This window comes from Mastigoproctus giganteus, chromosome 7, assembly GCF_048544385.1.
Source record: "Mastigoproctus giganteus isolate SK-2022 chromosome 7, ASM4854438v1, whole genome shotgun sequence".
Taxonomy (NCBI): Eukaryota; Metazoa; Arthropoda; class Arachnida; order Uropygi; family Thelyphonidae; genus Mastigoproctus; species Mastigoproctus giganteus.
In genome coordinates, this window is record NC_143581.1 from 144626053 (window position 1) to 144653762 (window position 27710).

Below are 27710 nucleotides of genomic sequence, written 5' to 3' on the forward strand. Positions count from 1 at the left end.
ACTTTAAGAGTGTAGAATATATTTAGTGTCAAGCAGCACTACGGGTTTCCCCCATCTCCGTGTTGCTTTCATTGTAGGTGTATCAGTTCACTGGGAAAGCCAGATATTTAAAAGTGTGTGGATAGTGTATATATGTAGTGTTGCGAACCATTGTTCTTCTGACCTTTATGCCACTGGACCCCTGCTGAGGCCCAATGTTGCCTGGACTCAGCTCTGTGGAGACAGATTGATTGACTTATGAGTTCTTGGCGGAAGAGCTATTGTGGCTAAATTGTGCCTTGAAGGTTTTATACGGCAGTTCTGTTCGTGGTTGTATTTTGCTGGAAATAATTTCCAAGGATAAAGGAGTGTGTATAGCTTAATACAGGGATAACATTTGATTTCATATTTGGTTATAGAAGTTTATTTCCTTGAGGAACTGAAAAACATCTACTATATTTTTCCTGTCTTCCGATATGTTTTGAGAGTGAGGGAGCAAAACATCAAAGGCAGATATTGTTGGGATATCAGAGACGTGGTGTCACACAGATATAAGTAATGCGGAACTGGAATTTGGGGAATACAATGTGTATAGAAAGGATAGACAGGGGAGGAGGGGTTATGCTATTAGTTAAGAAACACATAAAGTCCAAGGAAGTGAAGCCAGTCGACATCGATGGACAGTGCAGTGTCGAGTCAGTTTGGTGTGACATAAGCATAGGGAAATCAAAATTGAGAGTAGGAGTGTGCTATAGGCCTAATGACTCTGATGAGTATAATAAGATATTGTACAGGGAAATAGAGTGGGCCAGTAAATCAGAGAGTCTTATAATGGGGGATTTTAATTTCCCAGATATTGACTGGAATTTGTGGGTTGGTCACTCGCACACTAGCAAGGCTTTTGTGGATTTATTGGATGATTGTTTTCTACATCAGCATGTTCGTGAGGCAACAAGAGGGAGCAATACTCTTGATCTGATTATCAGTAGTGATTCTTCATGCATTAAGAATCTGCAGATAAATGAACCACTAGGTAGCAGTGATCACAGTGTGTTGAAGTGGGATTTACTCAAGGAGGTAACTACCATCAGAGGTAAAGGGAAGGGTTTTTGTTTTCGTAAAGGCGACTATGATGGTCTGAGACAGTATTTAAATTCTATACAGTGGGACCAACTGATGATGTTACCAACAGCAAACTCAAAATGGGAAGCATTCAAGGAACTAATCTTGGAGGCTACCAGGCTTTACATACCAACTAAGAAATACTGTTCAAGGTTTAGGCCTAAATGGTTGTCAGATGAACTAATGAGACAGGTGGCAGAGAAGAAAAATGCATGGGATACATACAAATTAATGGGTGACATGGAAGCCTATAGTAGATATAAGTTGGTCTGTAACCAAGTCACAAAGGAGATTAGGCAGGCAAAGGCAGACTACGAAAAATCCTTGGCAAAGGATGCAAAGAAAAACAGAAAAGAGTTCTTTACATATTTAAACTCAAGAAGGAAAGGGATGAATCAGATTGGTCCACTGGATATTGATGGTTCAACAGTTGAGGATCCTGCTCAGGTGGCTAACAATCTAAACGAGTATTTTGCATCTACATTCACGCATGAGGAGTTATTCAGGAAGGAGAATGATGTAGGTAAAGTAAACATTGGCAGTGAGCTGGATGATTTTGTAATAACTGAGAAGAAAGTGGAGGAGAGATTGTTGAGGTTAAACATAAAAAAGGCACCTGGGGTGGATGGGATCTATCCAGTTATATTAAAGGAGGCGGCAAAGGAAGTAAGCAAACCCCTAGCCATAATTATGAGAGCTTCTTTGGACTCAGGGGAGGTACCCATAGACTGGAGATGTGCAAATGTAACCCCAATTCACAAAGGAGGATCAAAGGCTGACACAAGTAATTATAGACCTGTTAGTTTAACTTCTGTTCCAGGTAAATTAATGGAGGCATGGTTAAAGAAGCACTGCAGGATCATCTAGACAAGAATTCACTTATAGCTCAGACGCAGCATGGTTTTGTTAAGGGCAGGTCTTGCCTGACCAATTTGATTGGATACTATGATGTAGTCACAAAAGAACTGGATGCAGGGAATAACTTTGATATTATATATTTGGATCTTAGAAAGGCTTTTGATACTGTTGCACATGGAAGACTGCTGTACAAATTGGAGCAGTGTGGCATTGGAGGCAAATTGCTGCTATGGATAAGGGGATGGTTGAGTGGCAGAAGACAGAGAGTGGTAATCAATGGACACTGCTCAACGTGGACTAATGTTATTAGTGGAGTTCCTCAGGGTTCAGTGTTGGGTCCGTTGTTGTTTTCGGTGTTTATGAATGACATTGATGATGGGATATCAAGTTTAATGTCCAAGTTTGCAGATGATACAAAGGTTGGCAGGGTTGTTAAGGACACTACTGACGCTATGCTGCTGCAACAGGATCTGGAAAGGTTGAACAGATGGGCTGAGAGGTGGCAAATGAAGTTTAACATTGACAAATGTAAAGTACTACATATGGGAAACAGTAACCCCAGAGCAACGTATCGACTCTGCGGTACTACACTGACAGTGGTGGAGAATGAAAAGGACCTGGGGGTAATTGTGCAGGCAGATATGAAGTTCTCTGAGCAGTGCAGACGAGCTGCAAGAGTAGCTCATGGTGTCTTGTCAATGATATAAAGGAATTTTTCTAGCAGGGATAAAGAGGTGATTATTCCCTTGTATAAGGCAATGGTTAGGCCACATCTTGAGTACTGTATACAGGTCTGGAGGCCTCATTTCAAGAAGGATGTAGAGCTGCTGGAACGGGTACAGAGAAGGGCAACAAGATTAGTGAATGGAACAAAGGGTTGCTCTTACGAAGAAAGGCTTAAGTTTTGCAAATTACAGAGTCTGGAGACTAGGCACCGGCGAGGTGATCTGATAGAGGTGTATAAGGCTTTGAATGGTTTAAGCATGCTCAATGCCAATGGGATTCTTCATCTTGCTCAGAATAATCACCTCAGAGGGCATAAATTCAAATTAAGGAAGGACGGATGTCGGATAGATGTGAGGAAGTTTGCCTTTGGCCAGCGGGTGGTTGGTTGGTGGAACCGACTTCCATCACTTGTTGTTGAGGCTGATAGCCTAAACAAATTTAAAGCTCAACTGGACAGGTATTTCGAACGAACGGAGGGGTGAAATGGGAGTGGTGTGTTTTTTTTTTTTTTTTTTGGCTGATGCTGAATAAGCTTGCTTTCTTGCATCATATGCCTCTACAAATGCTAATGCTAATGATGCTTGGTTATTAAATCTTTAAAGCAATTTCGGTGCTTGGACAAGTAATTAGTGCATGTTGTACTGTTTGTTGTGTGTGTGGCAGGTAGGACATAGAGGGGGATCCTCTCCTTGCAAGAGATAACAGTGGCTGAAATGAGTGTGTCCTATTCTTAACCTTGCAAGTATCACTTTGTCACGTCTCTTTTGTTGTATGTTGGATTTCCATGGTTGGAGTAGATTTTTAATTTGATTCAGTTTGTTATTGGTTAAGACTTGCCATTGATGTTGACAATGACATATGTCACTGTGATGAATAACTTGTTTGTAGTCGGAGAAAGGGATATATTCTGATGCAGAAATGATGCTGTTGGCTTCTTTAGCAGCTTTGTCTGCTTGTTCGTTACCATATATTCCGACATGACTTGGGATCCAGCAAAATCTAATATTATGACTTCGTTCTACGAATTTTGATACGCGATATTGAATTTTCTGTGGTAGTGGATATTTTTTGGAATTGATATTTTGTATCGCCATCAAAGGAAAAAACTGACTCGAGTAAATATTACGAAGGTCTTTGAGTAACAGAAGAGGAGAAAAAGCAGTATGTACTGGAACTTAAGAACAAGTTTGAGCTTCTGCAGACTGCTCAGGACCAAGATATCGACGAGGAATACTACAACTTTCTGAAAGTGATAAAGCCCAAGAAACCTATAGGTAAAAAGAAATACAAAGAAGAAAAAATCAGCCAAGAAACACTTGCCACGATGAACCGAAGACAACAAATGAAGAGCAAGATAAACACTAAAAAGGACAAAATTGAGTATACTGAGTTATGCAAAGCCATTAGAAAGAGACTCAGGAGGACATAAGAAGATTTAACACAAGAAAAGTAGAACAAGCATTAAGGGAAAACAAAGGACTTAAATCACCAGCCATGAGCAGTAATACAAAAAGACAAATGAAACTGAAGAATAGTGATGGTGTACTTATAAATAGCAGAGAAAGCATAAATCAAATAGCAGAAGACTACAATAGAGAATTATACAAAGAGCGAGGGAATGATGGCAGCAGTGGGAAACATGGATCGCAAATTAGTAACACATACAAGATACCCGATATCCTTTCTTGAAGAAAATGAAGAATCAGAAAGCCCCGGGGGAAGATAGAGTTGTTAAAATTGGGAAGAAGAGACATGACACAAAAACTGGCAAGACTCTTTACAAAATGCATTAGAAAAGGTGTGATGCTTAAGTGGAATAATGCAATCATAGTTTTGCTGCATTAGAAAGGAGATATATCAGAAATTGGAAATTGTAGACCAGCTTGTTATCCCACATCTACAAGTTGTTCACAAGGGTCATTACTAACAGACTAGAAAGAATACTTGATGAGAATCAACTGAAAGAGCAAGCTGGCTTTAGGAGAGGATTCTCAACTATGGATCACCTTCACGTAATACCACAGCTAATGGAGAAAGCAAATGAATATAAAACACCATTATGCCTGGCATTTGTGGATTATGAAAGGGCACTTGACTCCATACAGCATAAGGCAATGTTTCCAGCACTGGAAAGACAAGGCATTGATACTCCATATATTATGATTTTGAAGAAAATATATGAGAATGCTACCTCCTTTATTAGACTAGACAGAGACAGTAGCAAATTTAAAATTCAGAAAGGAGTTCAACAAGGAGACACAATATCTCCCAAGTTGTTTACTGCTGCCCTTGAGGAAGTTTTCAGATTAGACTGGTCGCAGAAAGAAGTCAATGTGAATGGAGAGTAACTAAACCATTTACGATTTGCAGATGACATAGTGGTCATAAGCCATGATCCCAAAAAATTACAGGAAAATCTTAATCAGTTATGCAGAGTTAGTAAGGATTTTGGACTAAAGATGAATATGGCTAAAATAAAAGTAATGATGAACAAGTATGCCACAGAAAGGGATATAATGATTGAAGGAGCAGTAATTGAATAGATGGAGTCATATACTTATCTGGGACAAGTCATTAGCTGTAAAAATGATAAATGGCTGGAAGTCAAGAGAAGAATAAATTTTGGAAAGATAGCATTGGAAATATAGTCATATACTGAGGAGCAATATCCCAATTTGTCTGAAACGTAAAATAACGAACCAATGTATACTCCCCACCATGGCTTATGGAAGTGAAACTTTGGCACTCACTAAAAAGAATGGAAGAGAAGCTGAGAACTACATAGTGAAAAATGGAACAAATTATATTGGGAATCAGACTGTTAGTTAAGAAGAGAAACACATGGATTAGGCAGCAAACTCAAGTAAAGGACATTCTTATCAAAACAAAAGAATTAAAATGGTCTTGGGCAGGACACATAGCTCAAAGACATGATGACAGATGGACTAAGAAAATAACAGAATGGTACTCAAGAGGAGCTAGAAGAAAACCTGGAAGACAACAACAGAGATGGACAGATGAAATTCATGAGTTTGTGGGTAATAAATGGATGGCCATTTACTACCCACAGTAGTAAATGGCCATCAGTTGCTGGAGAGGCCTTCATCCTGCAGTGGATTGAAAATGGCTGATGATCACCATCATAGAGCTAAGGGAGTCAATGAAAATGATGCTATTTCAGGAACTCGTACAGAGTGGCCATAATTAAAGTATCCCAATTCAGAACTCTCTGCAGCTCTAAGTAATAAGTGGGATGCCATAAAATTTAGTAAGTAAACTAATCAAGGCATGGGGCAAAGGATCCCGTAAAAAAAAAATTAGTTCCAAAATCTGCCGATAGGGAATAATATAGTGTTGTACAAGAGGAAAGACATGACAGAGTACCAACAAATAAATAACTAAGACAAATCTTAATGAGATTGCAAATTTTTATTTATGCTCTTTGCAAAAAAACAAAAAGAAACTGAATTGCACTAAAGTTTTAAATCCAAACTAAAAAATAAGACACCTAAGAGAGCAGAAAATTTGCATAAATCTGAGTTAATTTAATTTTACCAGCAGCAGAGAGTTATGAAGGCACAACGCGAATACTGCAAGTGTATTCTGTACGTTTACTGTTAACAATATGACTCACTCTGCCTGATCGCGTTTTAATTGCAAAGTTCTTCTACGTTAATGGATGCAATGCAGCAGCCACTCTGCGTGAATTTAGACGCTGTAAGAACTTATGTCAAGGTTCTTTATCAGCTGCGGCAGCTAGAAGGATGATTAACAAATTTGAGGAAACTGGGTCCTTTGTGGTTAAGCCTGGAAGAGGAAGGAAGCCTGTTTCATCTCAGGTAGCAGAGGAAGTTGCAACGGCTAACATCAACTGATTCATGGATACAGCTGCTGGAACTAGTAGCAGCGCACAGGGAGTAGCGAGGCAATTGGATGTCCCATATTCCACTGCATGGAAATTTCTTCGGAAACTAATCCACTATTATCCATACAAGATCAGTCGCCAGCAGCAGACGCAAAGAGATGATTCTGAAAAAAGAAAGGCATTTGCTCTAAAGTTTTTGGCCAGAATGGAAGGGGACGATGCCTGGCCATGGAACATTCTTTGGGGAGATGAGGCCCATTTTTATCTCGATGGGACCGTCAACACTCAAAACTGCCAAATATGGGCTTCAGAAGCACCACATGCTATTCAGCAAATCCCATTATACTCACCAAAAATCGCCATCTGGTGTGGTGTGACTTCAAATTTCATCCTAGAGCCATACTTTTTCGAGGAATTGCACCCAGCAGGAGCAGCCACCTGTTTCATTACAGCACAACGATATCATCATATACTGAGCAGTTTCATTATTCCTCAACTGCAGTAAAGAGGATACCTGGATGAGACAATTTTTATGCAAGGTGGAGGTCCTCCTCATATCACACGACCAGTACAGCAGTTTCTCCGGCATCACTTTACTGCAGAAACAGTCATTAGTTGTTTGTTTCTCATTGCATGGCCACTACATTCACCTGACCTTACACCATGTGATTTTTGGCTGGGCAGTCACCTCAATATCTATCGAAAAAGTGTCTGTAACCCTACTGTCTTAAAGGACAATGTAACACAGCATGTGCAGAACGTTACTCCAGAGATGTTGCATTCTGCAGTCAAGCACACTGTGCATTGAATGCAATTTCTGATCCGGAACAATGGTAATCACATCAAAAACCAACTCCACCATCAGCGACATCATCGACCATCAGGAGTAAACTGTGAAACCCTCTGGCAGTTTAGTTCAGTTTCTGTTTTTTTGCAAAGGGCACAAATAAGAATTTGTAATTTCTTTAAGGTTTGTCTTAGTTATTTATTTGTTGGTATTTTGTCATGCCTTTCCTCTTGTACAGGCCCATATTATCCCCTATCAGCAGATTTCAGAACTTAATTTTTGTTTCATGGGATCCTTCTCCCCATGCCTTGAATAGTTTACTTACTAATTTTGGTGGCATTCTGCTTATTACTCAGAGCTACAGAGAGCTCGGAATAGGGACAGTTTAATTATGGCCATCCTGTATGTTCGATTTGGTTTAGCACAGTCTTTTGGGTCAATGTAGTGTCTGAAAAGTAAACTGCTGCTCCCACACGATATTCAGTTTTTGAACCATCTGTACATAAAAAGCAATGGTCTGAAAATTATGACTTGTAAACAGCATGCAGATGTTGATAGTTTATATGAGGAAGTGGCTTGATCCCAAAGTGGAAGGAAAAGTTGCATGTAGGCAGTTTGATTATCTCTGGTGGTGCAGACTGCTTCTTTAGCAGAGTAATATGATCCAGGTTAAGATCTCTACTAAGGAGGATTTTTAATCTCATGCTCGCAGGTTTATTTATTCTTTGCTGTTTGTTGATAATATTTGTTCCTATTCTGAGGTAAAAAGAATTTTCTGTAGGGGGTGTCCTGGTAGGGATTTTATTTTAGTTGTATAAAAAAGTAATTGATTATGTCTTCTGATTTGGGTCTCAGCATACAGCTCTGAACAGGTGAAGTACGGAAAGCCGCAAGGGCTATTCGGAGTATGCAGTGATGTACTGGATCGGCCCATCTCAGGGCACTAGGTCTTGTGAGTCAGATTGGGGCACCATAGCCTAACTTAGATCAGATGAGTAATTGATATAATCGTAGTAGCACTGTTCTATCTGTTCCCCATGATATAGCAGATAGGCCTTTTAAGATTTTCATTTTCTTTAGACATTGAACTCTTATATGTCTAATAAGCTCCAAAAATGTTAGTTTCTTGTCAAAGACAGGCCCCAAGAAATGGACACTATTTTCAACTGGAATGATCTGTCCTTTCAGCCTGAGTTCTGGATCAGGATGGAGATTCCTTTTCCTGCAAAAGTGAATACATACAGTCTTTTGCACAGAAATTCTATATCTATTTGTTGCTGTCCATTTTATGACTTTGTTTATGGCTATTTGTAACTGCCGTTCTATTATCCTTGTATGTTGTGCTTGATAAGAAATGCTGAAATCATCAGCATAAACAGTTGTGAAAACTGTTGTTTGGTATTTGTTCTATATTTGGTATTGTCCACTTCAGCACAATATGTGCTGAAGTGGACTGAAAAAAGTGTGGCACTTAATACGGATCCCTGAGGGACTCCTTCCTGGACAAATGTTTTGGAAAGTGTATTGTTAATTCGAACTTGGAAAGTTCTGTTCTTAAGAAAATTGCATATGTATAGGGGTAGGTGTCCTCTAAGGCCAAGTTGATGTGATCTTCTATGAATTTTTTTAATCATACGATGTGATCAATACACGAAGGAAGCAGTTTTTTCCTGCTTCCTTTGTGTATCATGGCCGTGAGATCCAACTGGATAGTGCGGCACCATTGTGATATCCAAGCCCGAGGCAGGATTCGAACCCGTGACCTTTGGGTTCCAGGCAGGCACTTTACCCACCCGGCTAGCCCGGTTGGCCTTCTATGAATACCATAGCAGCATGTGGTGTCGTATACTTTCTCGATATCCAAATTAACCATGATTTGATGTTGTTTTCTGAGAAAAGCATTTCTTGCCTGGTTTTCCAATTGTACAAGTACATCTAATGTAGAGCGATTTTTCTGAAAACCATATTGTGCTGGATTGAGAACATTATTATTATCTAGGTACCATGTTAGTTTATTATTGACCATTTTCTCAAGGACCTTGCCTAAGCAGCTAGTCGAAGTTATAGGACGATAATTCTGTGGATCTGATAGGTTTTTTTCCCTGTTTTGGGAAAGCTAGTATTATTGCATGATGCCATTTGTCTGGAAAATATTTTCAAGGCATATCTTGTTGAATAAATCTAAAAGGGCTAATTGAGATTGTTCATCTAATTGTAACATTACATAATGTATATTTCATGGGGGCCAACTGCACTGGGTTTCATCTGTAGCAGAGTTTGTTTTAGTTCTGCAAATGTGAGCAACAAGTTGTATTGTTCACTATGATTGGTGGAAAAGTTTAGATTTGTTTTTTTGGCCTCATTCCTGTGGGTTTTGAAAGTAGTCGGGCATGCAAAATTAGCAGATGTATTGGCAAAAATTTCACCAAGCATGTTGACAATATTTAAGGGATTTGTGACCAACTGCCCTTTCCAATTCAGTAATGGGGGAGTTTATTTGGGAATTGTTTGTCATCTTTTGATCTTCTTCCAGATAAGTGTAGCTAGTGTAAAACTGGTTGTGGTGGATGCGAATTTCATCCAGGTCGTTTTTTTTCTGATTTTGTGTACTTTACCGACCTTAGCTCTGGCTCTCTTGAATTGGATTAAATTATCTGTTGGATTTTTGTGAAAGCGGTTCCAGGCTCTATTCCTCTCTTTTTTTAGCTTCCTGACACTCAACTGTTCCACCATGGTTTTGGATATATTCTAATGTTAGCATGAGTTTTGGGTATTATCTTTTCGATGCTTGGAGTTTTAGCGACAAGCCACTGCTGTTTGTACTGATTCTTGTTTAACACGCTGACTGCCAAATATGAGTTAACTTTTATTTGGCAGTCTGGCCCAGGACAATGCATATGAGTTAACTCGGACTGGTATGACTTGCCTTTCAGGTGCAGTTATGAGTATATTTGTAGCAACTGATGGATAGTGGGCTTCTGGGATAAGAATGAAAAATCAACCACAGTGTCAGAAAACAAAATTTATTCACAAACAAAAATTATTTTATTCACAAATACATAAAGAAAAGTGTATTACTAAAACTCATGAAAATAATATTGTTTATTTGTGATATTTCTTGAAACATTCTTCTACACAAAGAGCGGGCTTCCCTTAGCACATTGGACAACGATAGCATGTTTCGCGGCATTTTTTATTTCTTGTACATACTCGACATGGCTTAGTCGGGTGTGTTTTTTTTTCAGTTGGTGGTATAGCCTCTAAATAATAAATTTCACATTCAGACCCAATTTTCTTTGGAACGTTTAGAATTTTTTCTCCAATCAAAGATTCAATGAATGTTACTCTAAATTTCAGACATTTTATGGTGGAACTCGTAACTTGACGGAAAAGGGTGTATGCGTTATGTATATAAATTTCTATAATATGTATGCAATTTTTTTTTGCCATCTGATGCTCTCGTATTAGCGCTGAATAATACAAGAGCATTTGATCCAATCGATCTATGCCAGACGTTCCACTATTATAATCTCAAATTATGTTTGGTTTTATCGAAATTTTTCCATTCCGGATGCGTACCTTGACCATTTCAACAATGTGTTTGTTAGAAATAGTGAGAACTACTCTTATATCCCTCCATTACATACTACAACAGGGCCATTTCGTTGCCATGCAACTTCTCCTTTCTTCAATTTTCACATCAAATCTTTTGGAGTTTCTTTTCTGTTGGTGTGTAATGTCCCACATACATAGGTTTTTTCGAGCATACAACAATTTCGTCAGAGTAACGGAATTATAAAAATTGTCCATATACAATACATATCCTTTGTCTAAGTGGTCCTCAAGCAAATATAGCACTTCAGTATTATGACCTATGTTTTGTTCAGTTTCTTCTGATTTACCAGAGTAAATTTTTATTTTCATAACAAGGCCATTGCACTCTCACAGTTCGTGAAGTTTGATTCCGTATTTGTGCTTTTCATTTTTTATGAACTGGTGGAATTTCAGTCTCCCACGCCACAACATCACTGACAATACAGATGTTGTTATTCGGTACATAATTATTGTGCATAACATTATTGAAATAACTCAAAATCGGTCTTACTTTGTATAACCTGTCAGCAGATTGTAATGAATACCTGCAAATTTAAAATATTGTAATATCAACTGTAATCTATTTTGACTCATAAATGATCGCCAAAACATAACATGGTAGAATACACGTGTACTCCAGTAATGCTCTATTGAAGGAAAAGAACAAGGACTCATTTGTAACAAAAGTCCAAGAAACACTTTCATTTCTGAGAATTCAGTGTCCTTCCATCTTGATGACCTGTCAGATTTTTGGGGATTGTCCACATTGTTTAATTTCTTGCAAAGCGTATAAATTAGTTTGTTCGACTAATAATGTAAGAAATTCTTCCGAAAAATATAGGTCTACCAATTTTTGCACACTAAATTCTATTGTGTCCGTTTTCAAACCAACGTTCTCTTCAAAAATAAATTTTGGAGGATCTTATGCTATTTCATTCCACAAATTATTGTAATTATTTGACATACTTGCCTGCCGAGAATTAGGAATATCTTCAGGCTGGGAACTGGCTTCATCTTCGCAATCCTTACTTGCATCGTTAGAAGGTTCATAATTGTCACTATTGGAACCAGAACTGTATGGCTCATTAAAAATCTCTTCAAATTCTGAGTCACTCATATTAGCATACAGCTCGGTCTCTTCTTATCCATGTTTTAGGTTTTTTTTTTTTTTTTTTGTAAAAAAAAAAAAAAAAAAAAAAAAAAAAAACATGTAACAAAATACTAAATACGTCACAACAAAATCTGTGTCACTACTGCAGATTTGTACACAGTGCTGACTCATATACAGCGAATTCTGCAAGTTACAATACGTCTGAGTTAATCGAGTTAACTCATAGTTGACCGTCGTGAAGAATTTTCTATTACATACAACAACTACAAGATAATTCTTGAAGCTTTTTTTTACAACAATAAGCTTTTTTTAAGAGTTTTGGTGATGAATATATATTATAATTTGGGTTTTGAATAATTTAACATGCCTAACTCTACTGGTGCCGGAGGCCAGTTTACCCAAATAAGCCTTGGCAGTCAACATATTAATAATATTGCAATCTAATTTCGTTAGTGTCCTGAAAGTTTCCCAGTCCGCATCATATATTTTCCATTTGGGATGGCTGCTGGATTGGCATGGAGCTTTCTTCATGATTTACAAAAATATGGGGTAGTGGTCGCTGCCCAATGGATTCTCATACATGGTCCATTGAATCATCGGATACAGTGTGGGGGAGCTCTGCAATAGGCATATCAATCGATTGATATGCCTATTGCAGAGCTGCTTTTTGATGGCAGGTGGAAATATGTATGTGTACCATCATTCAGAATCATGAGGTCGTTCTCAACTATTATTTTCTCGATTTGTTTACCCTTCTGGTTTATTTTGGGATCACCTCATAGTGAGTGATGCCCATTTAGATCACCTAGAATGAAGAACAGAGAGGGCAATTGAGAAATCAGTGCTTCAAAATGTTTCAAGTAGAGTTCTTGACTAGGAGGTAGATATATTGAGGTCACAGTAATATCAAAGCCTATTACTAGATGGACTGCAACTGCTTCTAAGGGGGTGTTCAATTGTATTGCTTGAGATGGCACATTTTCAAGGAGGGGTCCTCTCTGGTATTTCCTGCCTCAACATCCATTTGTTCTGTAATCTTTGTTTCTGCATTACTTTTCTTTTTCTTTGTTTACTTTTCTTCTTACATTTTCTGCGTTATCTGGTGGGGGGGTGAAGATAGAGGTGTATTAACCATTTTTTCTTGTTGCTTTTCTGGTGGAGAAGATTTGCAAAATTCATGTGCCCATTCTGAGATTGATTCTCTTGGGGGGAATTGTGACGGGGTCCGGAAAATTTATCGCCCGCAATTCACCACCAGCAAGTTACTGTCAGCAATTAATCGCTAGCAGTTTACTGCCGTGTCAGTTTATCACATAAACAATTTATAGCCTACAAATGATCACTAGCATATTTTACCATCTAGAAGCAATGAGATGTGTTTAGTCAAATCGTAAAAAGTTATTTTTTATTTAAGTTTCTGCCTTAAGCTATGATTAGCATATTTTTGGAATTCTATGAACTATGAGGGAATAGTATGGAAATAAAAAAACACATGTATGGAAATATGTAATTTAATAGTTACATGTATCACAAAAATAGTAAAAAATCCATTATTTAAACAATATAACAATTGGTTAATCTTAAAGTAAACTAATTATAACATTAGGTATGTCATAGTACAATGCAAAAATTCAAAATGAATGCTTATGTAATCTTCAGAATCAGTCACGTTGGGATAATTAATTACTAAGAAACTGTAATATTTACAACACAGTATGTACATTATTAATAAGAAATATTATGTGCTATACCTCTTAGATAATCAACAATATCACCCCATTCATCGTATGCACTAACAGGCCTTTTAATTCATTCATCACAATTGCGATACTTCTTTTTTTTTGTTGCCCGGATCACTTCCACTTAAATATTGTTCAATGCGCATTTCTTTAATACTTTGTTCTTTTTTAATGCAATCGATAAATTTCCAAATGTTGGGATGATAAGCAGCGACTTGTTCCTCAAATCTTTTATGCCACCCTTCAACAGAATTATCCATTCTTGGTAATTCTTCAAGAACAAGCTGGTGTACATTCCACATTTCATGGGACGACGAAGGTGGTCGACGAAGATGTCGTCTGGTTGGGCGTCCAATCCATGTATCCTCAAAATAACCAACAACTTCTTGCGATTCTGGAGGAAAAACACCATTTTCACACAAATGTTCAAAAACGACCGTCACAATAGGAGTGGGCACAAATGAAATTGCTGCCAAAATTCACATATTTAAAGCAAAATTAGCATCAGTTTCATAACGTTGTTTCAATCCATTATTCTGAATGGAATGAAAAATACATTGTGAAAAGTGGAAAAAACAACCCCGTTGTGAAGCATCAGGAAAAGCTCTTCTGCAAGCATTCATCATCGCCATCTCAAAATCTATAGTTCTTGATTGCGGGGACATAGCCGGTTCCAATACTTTCAGCTGCAGTAGTAGAGATACATACGTTTCCTCAGACTTGTTAGGCAATAATGCATAAACTAATGGAAGCGATATTTTGTCCTTGATCCATGTATCGTATACAGCTGATAAAAAAGTAAGGGAACAGTTTTGAAAGTCCCATCGGCATAACAGCGTTCACTTCGCGCTAACAACTGCAAATTTCTTTTCGTACTGAAAATTAACATACGATTGTCCTCGGGTCCAGAATCAAATTGTAGAACCAATTCTCCATTGCATGATGTTTTATATTCTTCTGTAAAAACTATGTCTCTACGATGCGTTGGAAGAACTGGGCCATCAAAATTTCGATTTCTTATATTTCGGATCGTTCGTTTCATAGTATCTACACTAGGAAGCTTTGGGGCTGCTGCTTGGCTACAGGTTCTTGAAACATTTGAAATAATACTATGAGGCATATTATTTGTTGTTTCTGCATAAGTTCGAATGGTACCAAGAAGTTGTGCTGCCTCAACTCCTGCTGCGTCTCCACAATGATTGTGCTCCTTCCATGTTTTAACGATGGTGTTATCTACCATAGTAACTCAAGCAGCACATTTGGTTTTTCGGTAATTTTGACACTTCCAATGAATTTTTGTTTCATTTTGCCAGTCTTTATAAAACAAATGTCCACTAAAGCACAATTTTGGTTTTCCCTTTTCTGATTTAAAAAATTCCACCGACATGATGCATTCACAAACTCAAAAGGATGAAAAATAAACTCAAAAGAAGAAAATGTTGTGATTGTAAGAGATTATAAACATATAATCTCTTACAAGCTACTTCTCTCCTCAGCTCCTGTAGCTCGTGGGACCACCATGGCACTGCACTGGGCATAAGGTTTTTCCTTTTCATCACCGTATGCGTGAAGTTTGTTATGAGGTCTGTAATCTTTCATTGCAGGACATCAGGATCATCCTCAGTCAGTAATTCCTGCCATCTAGAGTGTGTGGCCTCGGTGAGCATTTCAGCAAAGAGGTTCCAGTTTGCCTGAAGTGGTCCAGGAGTCGTCAACCTTCCAGTCAGAGATGTGTGAGGCCAGGTTTGTTATGGCAAGGGAAATATCTATTGTCGCCTCCCACTGTAGGTTGCAGTAGGGCACAAGCTGGTTTGGTTGGTTTAAGACCATCAGCTGTGAACCAGAGAGGAAATCCTCCAGGAGTTCTCCATTGTGGATCCTCCTTCATCTTCAGTGATGCTGTGCCATGTAGGTGAGTGAGTGGCAGTTGACATCCAAGCCTATTGAGCCTACAATTATTATTTTTTTTTTCATTGGGTAACACATCTAGTAGGTATTGTAAGTAACTGGTGGCATGGGTAATTTCCTGGCCTAGTCTGCAGTATAGGGAGACCACAAAGAAGGCCCCAATTGGTGAAATGATGTGAGCACAGGCTGCCCATGATATACAGAGCTGGCTGACCTTTGTAGCTGTTATATTCAGGTTGCACATTAATATTGCTGTCCATGGAGTGTCCCCATCCTTTTGGATAAGCTTATATGCTAAAGGGTACCCTCTTGCCATTTTATCATGTGCATAGGGCTCCTGGATTATGAGGATATCGGCCCCTTCCTCATCAGACCTCACCCACAACTGGTACACCACCACCCTGCTGTCTGGTTATATATATATTTTTTTATTGTGTATTAGTTCTGTTCTGGTATATGCTTTTTGCTTTAATGTAGGATGGAGAGTTGGAATCTCATTCAGTTATTGGCATCTATTTTTAGTGTCTTCCAGTTTGCACATGTGGGCTGTTGGCCTTATTTGGGCATTTTCTTTACTCTTGCCCCTTTTCTGAGCAGTGACTGCAGGTTGGGATCATTTGTGTGCAAGTATGTGTGGTATGGCCGAACTTTAGGCACCTGAAGCATTTCAGCACTACCACATGCTCCCTAACTCTGCGTGAGCTCTATTCCACGTATAGCTGGGTCAGATCTTTCACTATCTGCCAGGCAATTGGGGTAAATTTCATAACCCAGCTGCGTGCGCTATTTTCTCTGGACGTTGCTGAATATCTTGGGGTTATGGGTTTTTTTCGGGTCTTGGTATGGTAGAGTCTCTTATAAGTTCCGTTTGTAGATTTCGTCTACTAGGTCCTGCGGGTTGATGTTGTTGGGAAGGCCAAATATGATGGTCATTGGGCCTCTCCCTTCTGAGGGGTTCTGCCTGTAGGTCAAGAGTTGTTAGCTTGGGGTTCCCCATAATTACTTGGATTTCTCCTTTTGTCCCCATTTCAATTGTGATTCCAGAACTCCTCGTCTTTCTGACTGACTTCATCCTTGTTCTTTTGAAGTCTTCTTTCATTGATTCGATCATTTTAATTTTAATATCCTCACTTGTTGTTATTTGTTTCCCATCCTTGGGGCATAGGATTACTAGGTTTGGTGTTTTAGGAGGATTTTCCTCTTGGGCTACCTGGTCAACTATAGTAGTGGCTGTAGCAGCTGATGTCCTCAGTGCCTGTGCATAGGATGGGGTGCTGTGGCATTTCGTTTGCCCCACTCGCTTGGTAGGTTTCCAGTTTTGCCAGAGCCCATGTTTGTTTCAGGCAGTATCGTCTTCAGTTTTGTCTATAAGAACACAATTTTCGCCCTTAGGACAGTAACTTACCCTGTTTGCTTGCTCTTTAAACAGGTTCTCGAGCACCATTTTTAGGATTAGAGATTTCTGGATGAGTGAGCCCTTGGGGAGCATGGGGTTCTGCTGTTTCTCTTCCATATGGTCATTTTGGGATGGTGCTGGATCTTGCAACTCCTTTTGTACTGACTAGAGCATGTCTCCCTTTCCTACTTTGGGACCGCGGGCCTTTTATTCTTTCTCTTAGTCTGGAAGGGGACCCGTTGGGATTTCCTCAACGTCTTCACGGTGTTCAAGTAACACCGGGTCATCATTTTGGTCTTGTGAAGGCATTGCGTCACCCTTTTCTGGTTTTCTTTCCATATTTGTCCAAATCCAGAAAATCAATCAGATTAGCAGGAATCTCTTACACTGATCGTGGAACACGTTATAGGGAAGTTACTGCTCAATTTGTTGTTGTGCAGCAGGTCTGCAAAGATTTGGGCTATCACCTCCTGAATAGTGGAGGGGGACACTCAATTTCAAAATGCTCCCAGAGGAACGGCACTACTTTCTTCTGGGGTTTTAAGGGGCCCTGAAGTCGATGGTATTATCAGATTTTCAATGGAGTAGACAGGAGAAAAGTCAGCACATCACCATGGTCAGTTTATGGCAGATGGGGGGGGGGAGTCATTGAACACTCAGTTATACAGTTCAGAACACTTTTCAGTCACAGAAATGTTGGGGCACTCTTTCAACCCAGGGTATGCACTGGTGGGATCACCCAACCCAGTCAATGACCAGATATCAGGGCGGCAGCCACATTATATCGGAGCTCTTCTCTATTTCCCTTCCATGAACTGCATGGTAACAATACAGTCTCACAAACAAAGGAAACAGAAAAATGCTAGTATCTGGCAAAAAACGAATAGACACTGAAAATATCTCACCATTAGAATCCACCGGAGGAATACTTGCTGTGAGGATAATTTCACTGGAAATTAAAGTTAAAACACATAATCCAGAGCGCTGATTACGGAGCGTAAAAAACGTATCCATTCATAATGGCAGCCATATTAGTGATCCAAGACACTTTAAGTAAGGTGTAAAGTGTATTTAGTGTCAGATGGCACCAGGGGTTTCCTCCATCTCTGCATAGCGTTCATTGTGGGTGTACCAGTTTACTGGAAATGCCAGAGGTTTAAAAGTGTATGGATAATGTATATCTGTAGTGTCATGTACCGTTGTTCATCTGATCGTTTAGCCACTGGACCCCTGCTGAGGCCCAACATTGCCCCACCTTCACCCTGTGGAGGCAGACCAGGAACCCAGTAGTTTTAGTTTTACTCTGGCAGGTCCTGCCACCTAATTTCCTGAGATTTCAGTAGCTAGGACCTAAAAAAAAAAAAAAAAAAACACACGTGCTCTTTTTTTCCCCGCTCTTTTATATGCACGTACGTACAGACAGATCCATATATATTTTGATGATCATTACACGAGGGGGATACCGCTTGCATAATAAAGCCCAAAAAAATGGGCGAATGGTAATTTTGACATAAGTTTTTGTGTGTGGGGCATTCGCTGGCATAAAGATAGAGTGGGTGGGTGACTGAAGGCTAGGGGGTTAAGGTAGAAATATGGGAATGATAGTGTAGGCAACCCCAGAAGTCAATGAGGCAGGCCCATGCCTCACCAGGAGAAAGTAGGGGGTGCCGGGGGACCATCCCACCACCAGCACAAGGGGGGGATGGAAAGGCACCAGGCAAGAGAGCCCGGTGTGATCACCAACAGGCATCTGCAGGAAAACTATACAATGACCCTGTTGGTGGTGTCCAATCTGGTGTCATGTCCGAGTTGTCATCCGTGGGACCTGGGTCCTGTCCATGTTAGTCCTTTACCTTAGTGTGGTTTATTTCCTAAGCCTCCCAGTTCTCAGGAATGTGTCTTGTTCACATAGACCCAGCTGGTGGGGTGTCTAAGTTTGGTAGTCATCTCCATTTGTCATTCATGGGACATGGGCCCCATCCATGTTAGTCTATTTTGGTATAGTTTGTTTCCTGAGTTTTCTAATTCTTGGGGGTGGGTCATTTCTGGTATCCCAGTCCAAGCAAGCTGAAGAACAGATGTTCTTTGGTTATAATGGTAGTGGGTTGTGGGCAGCGGCCATTTGGTTCCTCCGCATCACAACAATACCTGTGCGTAATCCGAGAAGGCTTGATACTCCTCTGTGTCTAGGTAGTGATGTTCTTGTCCCTGTGGTAAGTAATGGATTCTGGTGAGTAAAACACCATGTAGGTCTTCATAGAGCCGGCAGTCATGCATGAGGTGCTGCCAGCTCTCTAGCCCCCTCCACAAGTGCAAGTTGGATCATCCTGGATCCCAAGTAGAGACAGTTTGGCATTAATCGCTCTGTGTACAGTTAAGAGATAAGTTACTTGTAGACCTGGGGAGAACCACTTTGGTGAGGTTGGGTAGTTTTGTTCAATATTGGACTTTGTTCAACTCTGGATAATAACTCTAGAAACTTCTTTGTGATCTCTCCCTTTTGAGAGTTGCTCCACCTTTCCTGCCATGCCTGCTGCAGGTGAGTTTGTATCCTCTTCTTTTTCGCATTTCTGTTGTTGGTTAGGTCAATAGTGAACCCCACAAAAGTCTGTGGGGTACCTTTGTCTAGGTAGTACAGTAGGCCACGTTGTATGATTTCCAAGTCCAGCGAGAGAGTGCTGGCGAGCACCTGCAGAGCATGGGTGCTCACCATGCGGCAAGTGCAAGTGATGGTTAGGAGGATGGATCTGTGATAAGTCTGTTTACTGCTGTTGTAGTTTTTTGAAACCATGCGCCGGATGCGTAGGTGACGATTGGAGTGAGGACTCGCTTTTTCAAGCCCCATTCTTTACGCGTGACCTTGGCAACCATGGCTGCATAGCGTCTTATTTTTTCATGGAGATATTTCAGATAGTCCTGAAATGACAGGTTTTGGTCCAATATCACGCCTAGGTATTTCAATTGGTTGGAGAAGTTGATTGTTTTCTGCCCAATTTTTATTTGTGGAGGCCGCCTAAGATCAAGGCATCCCTTTAGTAGGATGGAGTTTGTTGGGGATATTTTGAGTTAATTTCGGTTTTCCCATTCTTGGAGAGTGGTCAGGGCCCGATTTGTGAGGACCTCTAATGCGGCTCTGGAGTTTACCTGTATCGTCAGAATGAGATCGTCTACAAATGCCTGAGATTGTACTTCATCAATATTCCACAGTAGCGGGCCAAGGACCGAACCTTGAGGGCAGCCCCGATGGACATGCCTGGAGAGTGTGCCATAGGGGGCGAACTGATGTGCGGTGACTTTGAAGGTTCTGTTGCTTAGGTAACTTTTGATGGTGTTATAGAGGTTTTCCGGCATGTTGGCTTCGCGCAGCCTCGCCAGGATGCTTGGCCACCAAAGTGAGTCAAACGCCCCAGTGAAGTCCACAGCTATCACTAGGAAGTACTTTGTATTACATCTGTTTACCTTGGTCAGGAGGTGAGTTAAGGTGTCCACGGCGGAGGTTCCCTGCCTGAAGCCGAATCGGCTTGCTGAGGCCACACCAGCCTCATCATAGTAATGTTGGATCCGTGTGTAGAGTAGTCGTTCAAATAGCTTATTGATAACTGTCAAAAGTGCAATGGGCCGGTAGGAGTCCGGAAAGTGTGGTGGCTTTGTTGGATTCTTTAGGATGAGTTTAACGTTCGCCATCTTCCAGGAAGTCGGGAAGGTAACTACTCTGAGACAGAGGTTATATAGGTTTAATAGTAAGTTCGGAGCGTACTCTACCATTTTTTTTGATAATTTCGAGTTCCAGAAAGTGTGGGGAAAGCGATGTTGTTGACAAGCCCCAAAGCAGCTGGCCAGTAACATCAGTGACAACAAGAGCCGAATTGATGTGCTGATCAAAGAGGACAACCACATCACAACATGCAAATTGTGCTATGCAGTGGTATAGGGAAACCTTCTTGACAACCTTCATAAAGGAACTAGGATACAACAAGGTTTGTGCCCAGTGGGTCCCAAAAATGCTGACACATGAGCACAAAGTAGCATGGAAAGTCATCCGTACAGAATTTCTCCAGTGCTATGAGAATGAAGAAGAGGTTTTTCTTTCACGCATAATCACAGGTGACGAAACCTGGGTCCACCATTAGGACCCTAAAATGAAGAGACAGTCAATGGAGTGGTACCATCAAAATTCACCGCACAACAAGTTTAAAAGACAGCCTTCTGTAGGTAAAGTCATGACAACAGTGTTTTGGGACAAAGATAGGGTCTTCCTTGTTGACTTCTTGGAGCATGGCACCAGAATCATCTCAGATTGATATGTGGAAATGTTGAAAAAGTTGAAAGCCTGCATCCGTAGAGTTTGACTGGACAAAAACCTTAATGAGGTACTTCTTCTATATGACAATGCATGACCCCCACACCAGTTTGTGCACGATGGAGGCCATTACAAAACTGGGATGCACTGTTCTTCCTCACCCCTCTCATAGCCCAGATCTTGCACCTTCCAACTATCACCTCTTCGGCCCGCTGAAGAATGCACTCTGTGTAACCCATTTTGCAGATGATGACCAGCTCAACCACAGCGTTTGCAAAGCCCTCTGGAGCAAGAATAAGGACTTTTACAGGTTAGAATATAGCGGCATTTGACTCAGGGATGCTGGAAGTGCATAGAAAATGATAATAACTCTGGAAAAATTACAGTTCCCAAAATGAACGTAAGGAGCTTTTTGATATTCCTTTAAAAGCACAAGGATTTCCTGATGTATAAATTAGAAACATCTTTCACCTAAAGTCAACCTCTGCATTGACACATAACAAGTGTTAACCTGCCTTTTGAAACTCAAACCTGGGGAGGTTCTCTCTTTTTTTGAAATGAATGTTTGGCTTGACATATGCTTCCAAAATAGGAAGGTTTTATCAGCATTAAACACTTGACTTGCTAGACAGTCCTCAGTTGCACTAATATCCTTTAAAGTTTTCAAATACAAGGAAGCAGCTTCTGAATCAGTGCTGGCTGCTTTTCCAGTTAATTTTGGATTGAGAAGATTTGATGCTTTTTAAAATTTTTAAACCAACTCTTACTGGCAGAACAACATCTGCATTAGATGGACTGGCTTTTTGCAGGCTATTAAAAATTTGCACAACTTTGTTTCTCATAACATCAGACCTAAGAAGTATTCTACTTTGATCATGATCCTCTATCCAGAAAGCAAGTAATTTTTCAATTTTCTCTAAGATAGGATTTCTTACTTATGTAGTGCTTCTTGCAGCCAATGATGTGGAGAAGTTAACTGAATTTTTAATTTTCTCAGCCAATGCCATAATAAATATACCATTTCCTAACTCAATGATTTTTAAATTTTCCTCTAAATTTAAAATTATTTTCACAGTGGCTCTCTTCATTTTAGGCCCTCTAAAATAAACGTACTGTATGTATATAGTTAAATATACCCTTTATGTACATAAGAAATAGCAAAGTAAGTGGAATACTGTGTTCAAGTATAGAGACCACATCTGAAAAAAGACAACTTCTTGAAAGGGTCCAAAGACATGCAACTAGAATGGTGCGATCGGTAGAAAGATGACCGTCATGAGGAAAGACTCCGATTAAGTGGGCTATAGAGCTTGGCAAAAGATGACTTGATTGAGGTTTATAAGGCTCTGAGAAGGATTAGTAAAATGAGTGAAGGTGGAATTCTCACTGTTCTAAAGAATTCCAGAACTAGGGTTCATAAATTCAAATTACAGGGCTTGGGGTTTAGATTAGATTGTAGGAAGTTTTCTTTAAGCCAGCGAGTCATTGGTAGCTAGAGCAAATGCTCTCACAGGTAGCCGAGGCTAACAGTTTGAGTAAATTCAAGGGTCAACTGTATACTTACCTATGTGACGAGAGAAGTATATAATTTGTGTTTTCTTATTAACTTTGTCGTTTTTTTTTTTTGCCAGTTCAACAAAAGCCTATGGCTTCCTTGCACTATACGGAAAATACTATTACTACTATTACTAAAGCAAAGAGCTATCATTTTCATACTGAATGGAATGTATCAGCAAAAAACATTTTGATGTTATTTGAAAAGAAAACATTTTTTCTGATAATCGAAAAATTGTGCAGCAGCAAAACTCTTACCATGCATTCCAAAATTTTGGTAGTAATATCTGACTGTGCAATAGCAAAACCTGGCCATAAGAAGCTGTGCAAGTCAGGGGATGACTGTATATTCAGACCCCTAATATAAATTAGATAAAATTCTCACACACACACACACACACACACACACACACACACACACACACACACACACACACACACACACACACACACACACACACACACACACACACACACACACACACACAAATATTTAATAATCTGACCTGATTATTGATGTCATCCAGACATTTCAGGGTATTCTGACAGTTCTGCAAGAAAAAAAAAATTAAAAAGAACTGCTAGACTTTTCATTCCTTTACTTACCAAAGAAAAAACACATATACAACCTCAGTTATAGTCAACAAGGGGATTGCAATAGCATTGACAATAACTAAGGCTAATACTTCTAAAATTACCAAGAAAATAGTAGAAATCTAATAAAAATTTTATTAACAGATAAAAAATGCATACATATCACGCATAGTTATGACTCCAGTTACACTAAATACTGTTCCATTTGAAAACTACTGTACTGTATGATGTAAAAATCATGCCTTAATCTCTGCAAACAGAATGACGTAAACCGATTGGAATTTAAAATGAAAAAATGTTCTTGAGTAGAGGGTAACTACACATGTATGGATGATACTAAATGCTTGAGAATACCTTTACAGTTCTCAAAAGAGTAAACTCTTAAGTAGTAGTAGTGCCAATTTCTTTAGTAGTAATAGTAGTAATGGAGGCATGTGATGCAAGAAGGCAAGCATATGAGCTTACGTAACATTGGCCAAAAAAAAAAAAAAAAAAAACAATTTCACATATCCATTCCTCTAAAACTATGTCCAGTTCCTCCTTGAATTTATTTAAGCTATCAAACTTCCACAATGACAGATGGAAGTTTGTTCCAGCAATTAACCACCCACTAGCTAAATGCAAATTTCTGCACATCTATTCTACAACTACTCGTTTTGAATTTATGGCCCCTCAGATTCATAATCTAAGTCAGGCTTCCTTAAACTATGGGTCGCGACCCCATTTGGGGTCGCGTAGCAAAATTCTGGGGTCGCGAGAGATTTTAATGTCAAATATTTAAATACACGATTTTATAACATCTAGATGTGTATTTGTGCAGAGTCACACTCACACACCTGCACACAAACAAAGGGAGGAATGCGCGCGCGCACACGTGCAGCGAGACTATGATTCAATAACACTGACTGTAATGTGAACTAGTGTAGTATTGACGCTCTTCTAGTGTAGTCAATTGTCAGTGTTCCGCCGTAACGAGATTTTAGTTTTTTTTATTTATTCGGTAATTAATAAATCAATTATTATATGCAATATGTTATTTTTATATATTTATTGTATTTTAGAATCAAAATAATTTTTGGCCATGGATAAATGGCTGAACTTAAATAAGAATAGCAATGACACAGATAATAATGCTACAAACTCTTCTCAGGCAGGACAAAATATTGAAAAACAGGCATCTTATGTGTGAAAAAGAAAATATGATGAGTCTTTTCTTCAATTTGGCTTTACATTTCAAAATTGTAAGGGTAATGAACAACCTCTTTGTTTGATCTGCAATGAATTATTGGCTCCGGAGAGTATGAAACCATCAAAATTAAAAAGACATCTTGAATCAAAGCATGTTTCGTATGTCAATAAACCAAAAGAATATTTTGAAAGACTGTATAAATCTTTAAATAAAGAAAAAAAATCCTTTGAAAAATTTATAACCGTTAGTGAAAAATGTTTACTAGCGTCATATGAAGTTTCATACTGTATTGCTAAAAATAAAAAGTCATTCACCATTGGAGAAGATCTTGTATTACCTGCTGCTATTAAAATGGTAGAAATACTACATGGAAGTAATGGAAAGAATACATGGAAAGAATATGGCGATGATATTCGAAAAATTCCTTTGTCGAACGACACTGTCTCGAATAGAATTTCTGATATTAACAAGGACCAATTGGTGCAACTTATTACAAGAATTAAAGAAAGCCCAAAATTTTCAATTCAGTTGGACGAAACAACTGATATTACTAAATTGGCTCAGTTGTTAGTATATGTCAGGTACATTTATAAAGAAAGCGTGGAGGAAGAATTGTTATTTTGTCGTCCTATGGAAGACCATACTACAGGGAAAGACATATATTGTAAAGTTGACGAATTTTTAAAAACTGAAGGTTTAGAATGGAAAAATTGCTGTGGAATATGCACAGATGGTGCAAGAGCGATGACCGGCAAAAATTTTGGTTTTAAATAATTTTTTCAAGCTGCTCATTATGATCATATAACTTTTACTCACTGCCTTATTCACCGAGAGTCCCTTGCAGCAAAAAAATTAGCACCAGAATTGAACGATGTGCTTCAGGATGCTGTTAAGATTATAAATTTTATTAAGAGCCATGCCCTTAACAGCCGCTTATTTTCAAATCTCTGTAAGGATACGGATTCCAACTACAGAACTTTATTATTACATGCAGAAGTAAGATGGTTGTCAAGAGGTCAAAGTTTAAGAAGATTATTGCTATTAAAGGACGAGATCGAAATATTTTTAACCGAACGAAAATGTGAACTTGCTGGTTTTTTTCAAAATGACTTATGGCTATCCAAGCTGTGTTATTTGTCAGATATTTTTGCGAAATTAAACAATCTCAACTTGTCTCTCCAAGGAAAAAATTGCGATATATTTACTTCGAATGATAAAATTGAAAGTTTTATCAAAAAGATCAACATTTGGAAAAGTAGGGTAGAAAAAAATTCGTTGGAAATGTTTTCCAGTGTCGACAATTTTATAATCGAGAAAATTCATTGTAAAACTTTTATTGCAAAAATTATTGTAGATCACTTAAAAGCGCTAGAAACACAGTTCGTACATATTTTATATTAAATATTGATTTCCAAAAAATAGTTTGGATTCAAAAGCCGTTTTGGATTGGCTGAAGTGAGATTGATCACCTGCCACTTAAAGCTCAAGAGGAATTTGCTGAGCTTTCGAGTGACTGAAACTTAAAACTATAATTTCAAAAAAAGTCCTTGACTGAATTCTGGATCGGAACTAGAACTGAATTTCCCACAATCGCTGATATGGCGTTAAATGTACTTCTGCCATTCAACACCACATATTTATGTGAAGTTACTTTCTCAGCTTTAACACATATTAAATCCCAGTATCATTCAGCGCTAAAAAATGTTGAAGAGGTCTTACGTCCAGCAGTGTCAAACATTCCACCAAGATTTAATTTGTTATGCAATAAAAAACAGGCACATCCATCTCATTAAATTTTTTACTTTAATTTTAATTTAATACTTACCACTGAACGACTGCGTTCGAATATATTCGAGCGAACTAAGACGGTCAGAATCCCCTTTTATTTATGTTATTGCAAAAAATGCAATTTTGATGAAAAATAGGGTATATAATTTTTGTAACTATAATAAATACAATTTTACAATTTTTTGTGCAATTTTTAATTTTAGATTTTTGTATGTTTCAAAACGAATTCTAAAACTATATATTTTCATATGTATATGTATATTGTTACCTAATAAATAAATCATCAAAAAATATTAATTTATCTTTCTTTTATATTTATATGGGGTTGCCAAGAAACTCGCAATCATAAATGGGGTTGCCAAGAAACTCGCAATCATAAATGGGGTCGTGAATGAAAAAAGTTTAAGAAGCCCTGATCTAAGTAACTGGAAGAATCCCATCAGAATTTAGCATGCTCAACCCATTCAAGGCCTTATACACCTCAATCAGCAATCAGATCACCTTGCAGGTGCCTAGTCTCCAGCCGCTGCGATTTGTATAATTTAAGTCTTTCTTGTAAGAGGACCCCTTCGTTCCCCACACCAATTTTCTTGTCCTTCTCTGCACACACTCAAGCAACTCTACATCTTTCCTAAAATGAGGCCTCCAGACCTGTACGCAGTACTCAAGGCGTGGCATGACTACTGCCTTATACAAAGGGATAATCAGCTCCTTTTCCCTACCAGCAAAATTCCTATATATCATTGACAATACCCCATGACCTTCTCTGGCAGCCTCTCTGCACTGCTCAGAAAACTTCATATCTGACTGCACATTTACTCCCAGGTTTTTTTCGTTTTCAACCACCCTAAGTGTTTTTACCACACAGTTGGCACGTTTGTCTTTGGGTTACTTCTACCCATATGCAGTACTTTGCATTTGTCAATGTTAAACTTCAGTTGCCACTTCTCAGCACATCTGCTCAACTTTTCTACAACCTGTTCCAGTAACACACTGCCATTTCTGTCATTAACCCGCCAAACTTTGTATCATCTCCAACTTCGACATTAAGCCTCATATAAATATCATTGATAAATAAACAAAACAACAGTGTGCCCAACACCAAACCCTTGGGGATTCCACTAACAACACTAGTCCACGAAGAGAAGTATCCATTGATTAACACTCTGTCTTCTCCCACTTCAACCACCCTTTTATCCA

At 38.9% G+C, this 27710-nt stretch overlaps 1 protein-coding gene across 3 annotated transcripts in view; it reads right to left on the reverse strand.

Annotated features, from left to right (window-relative positions):
* Cog1 (conserved oligomeric Golgi complex subunit 1) overlaps positions 1-27710 on the reverse strand; it is a 546651-nt gene that overhangs the window by 361324 nt on the left and 157617 nt on the right. For all 3 annotated transcript variants that reach the window (XM_090377929.1, XM_090377930.1, XM_090377928.1), the window contains exon 9: positions 23446-23490. In XM_090377929.1, coding sequence (XP_090234055.1) covers positions 23446-23490 — 45 coding nt within the window. The remainder of the gene's footprint in view (positions 1-23445; positions 23491-27710) is intronic.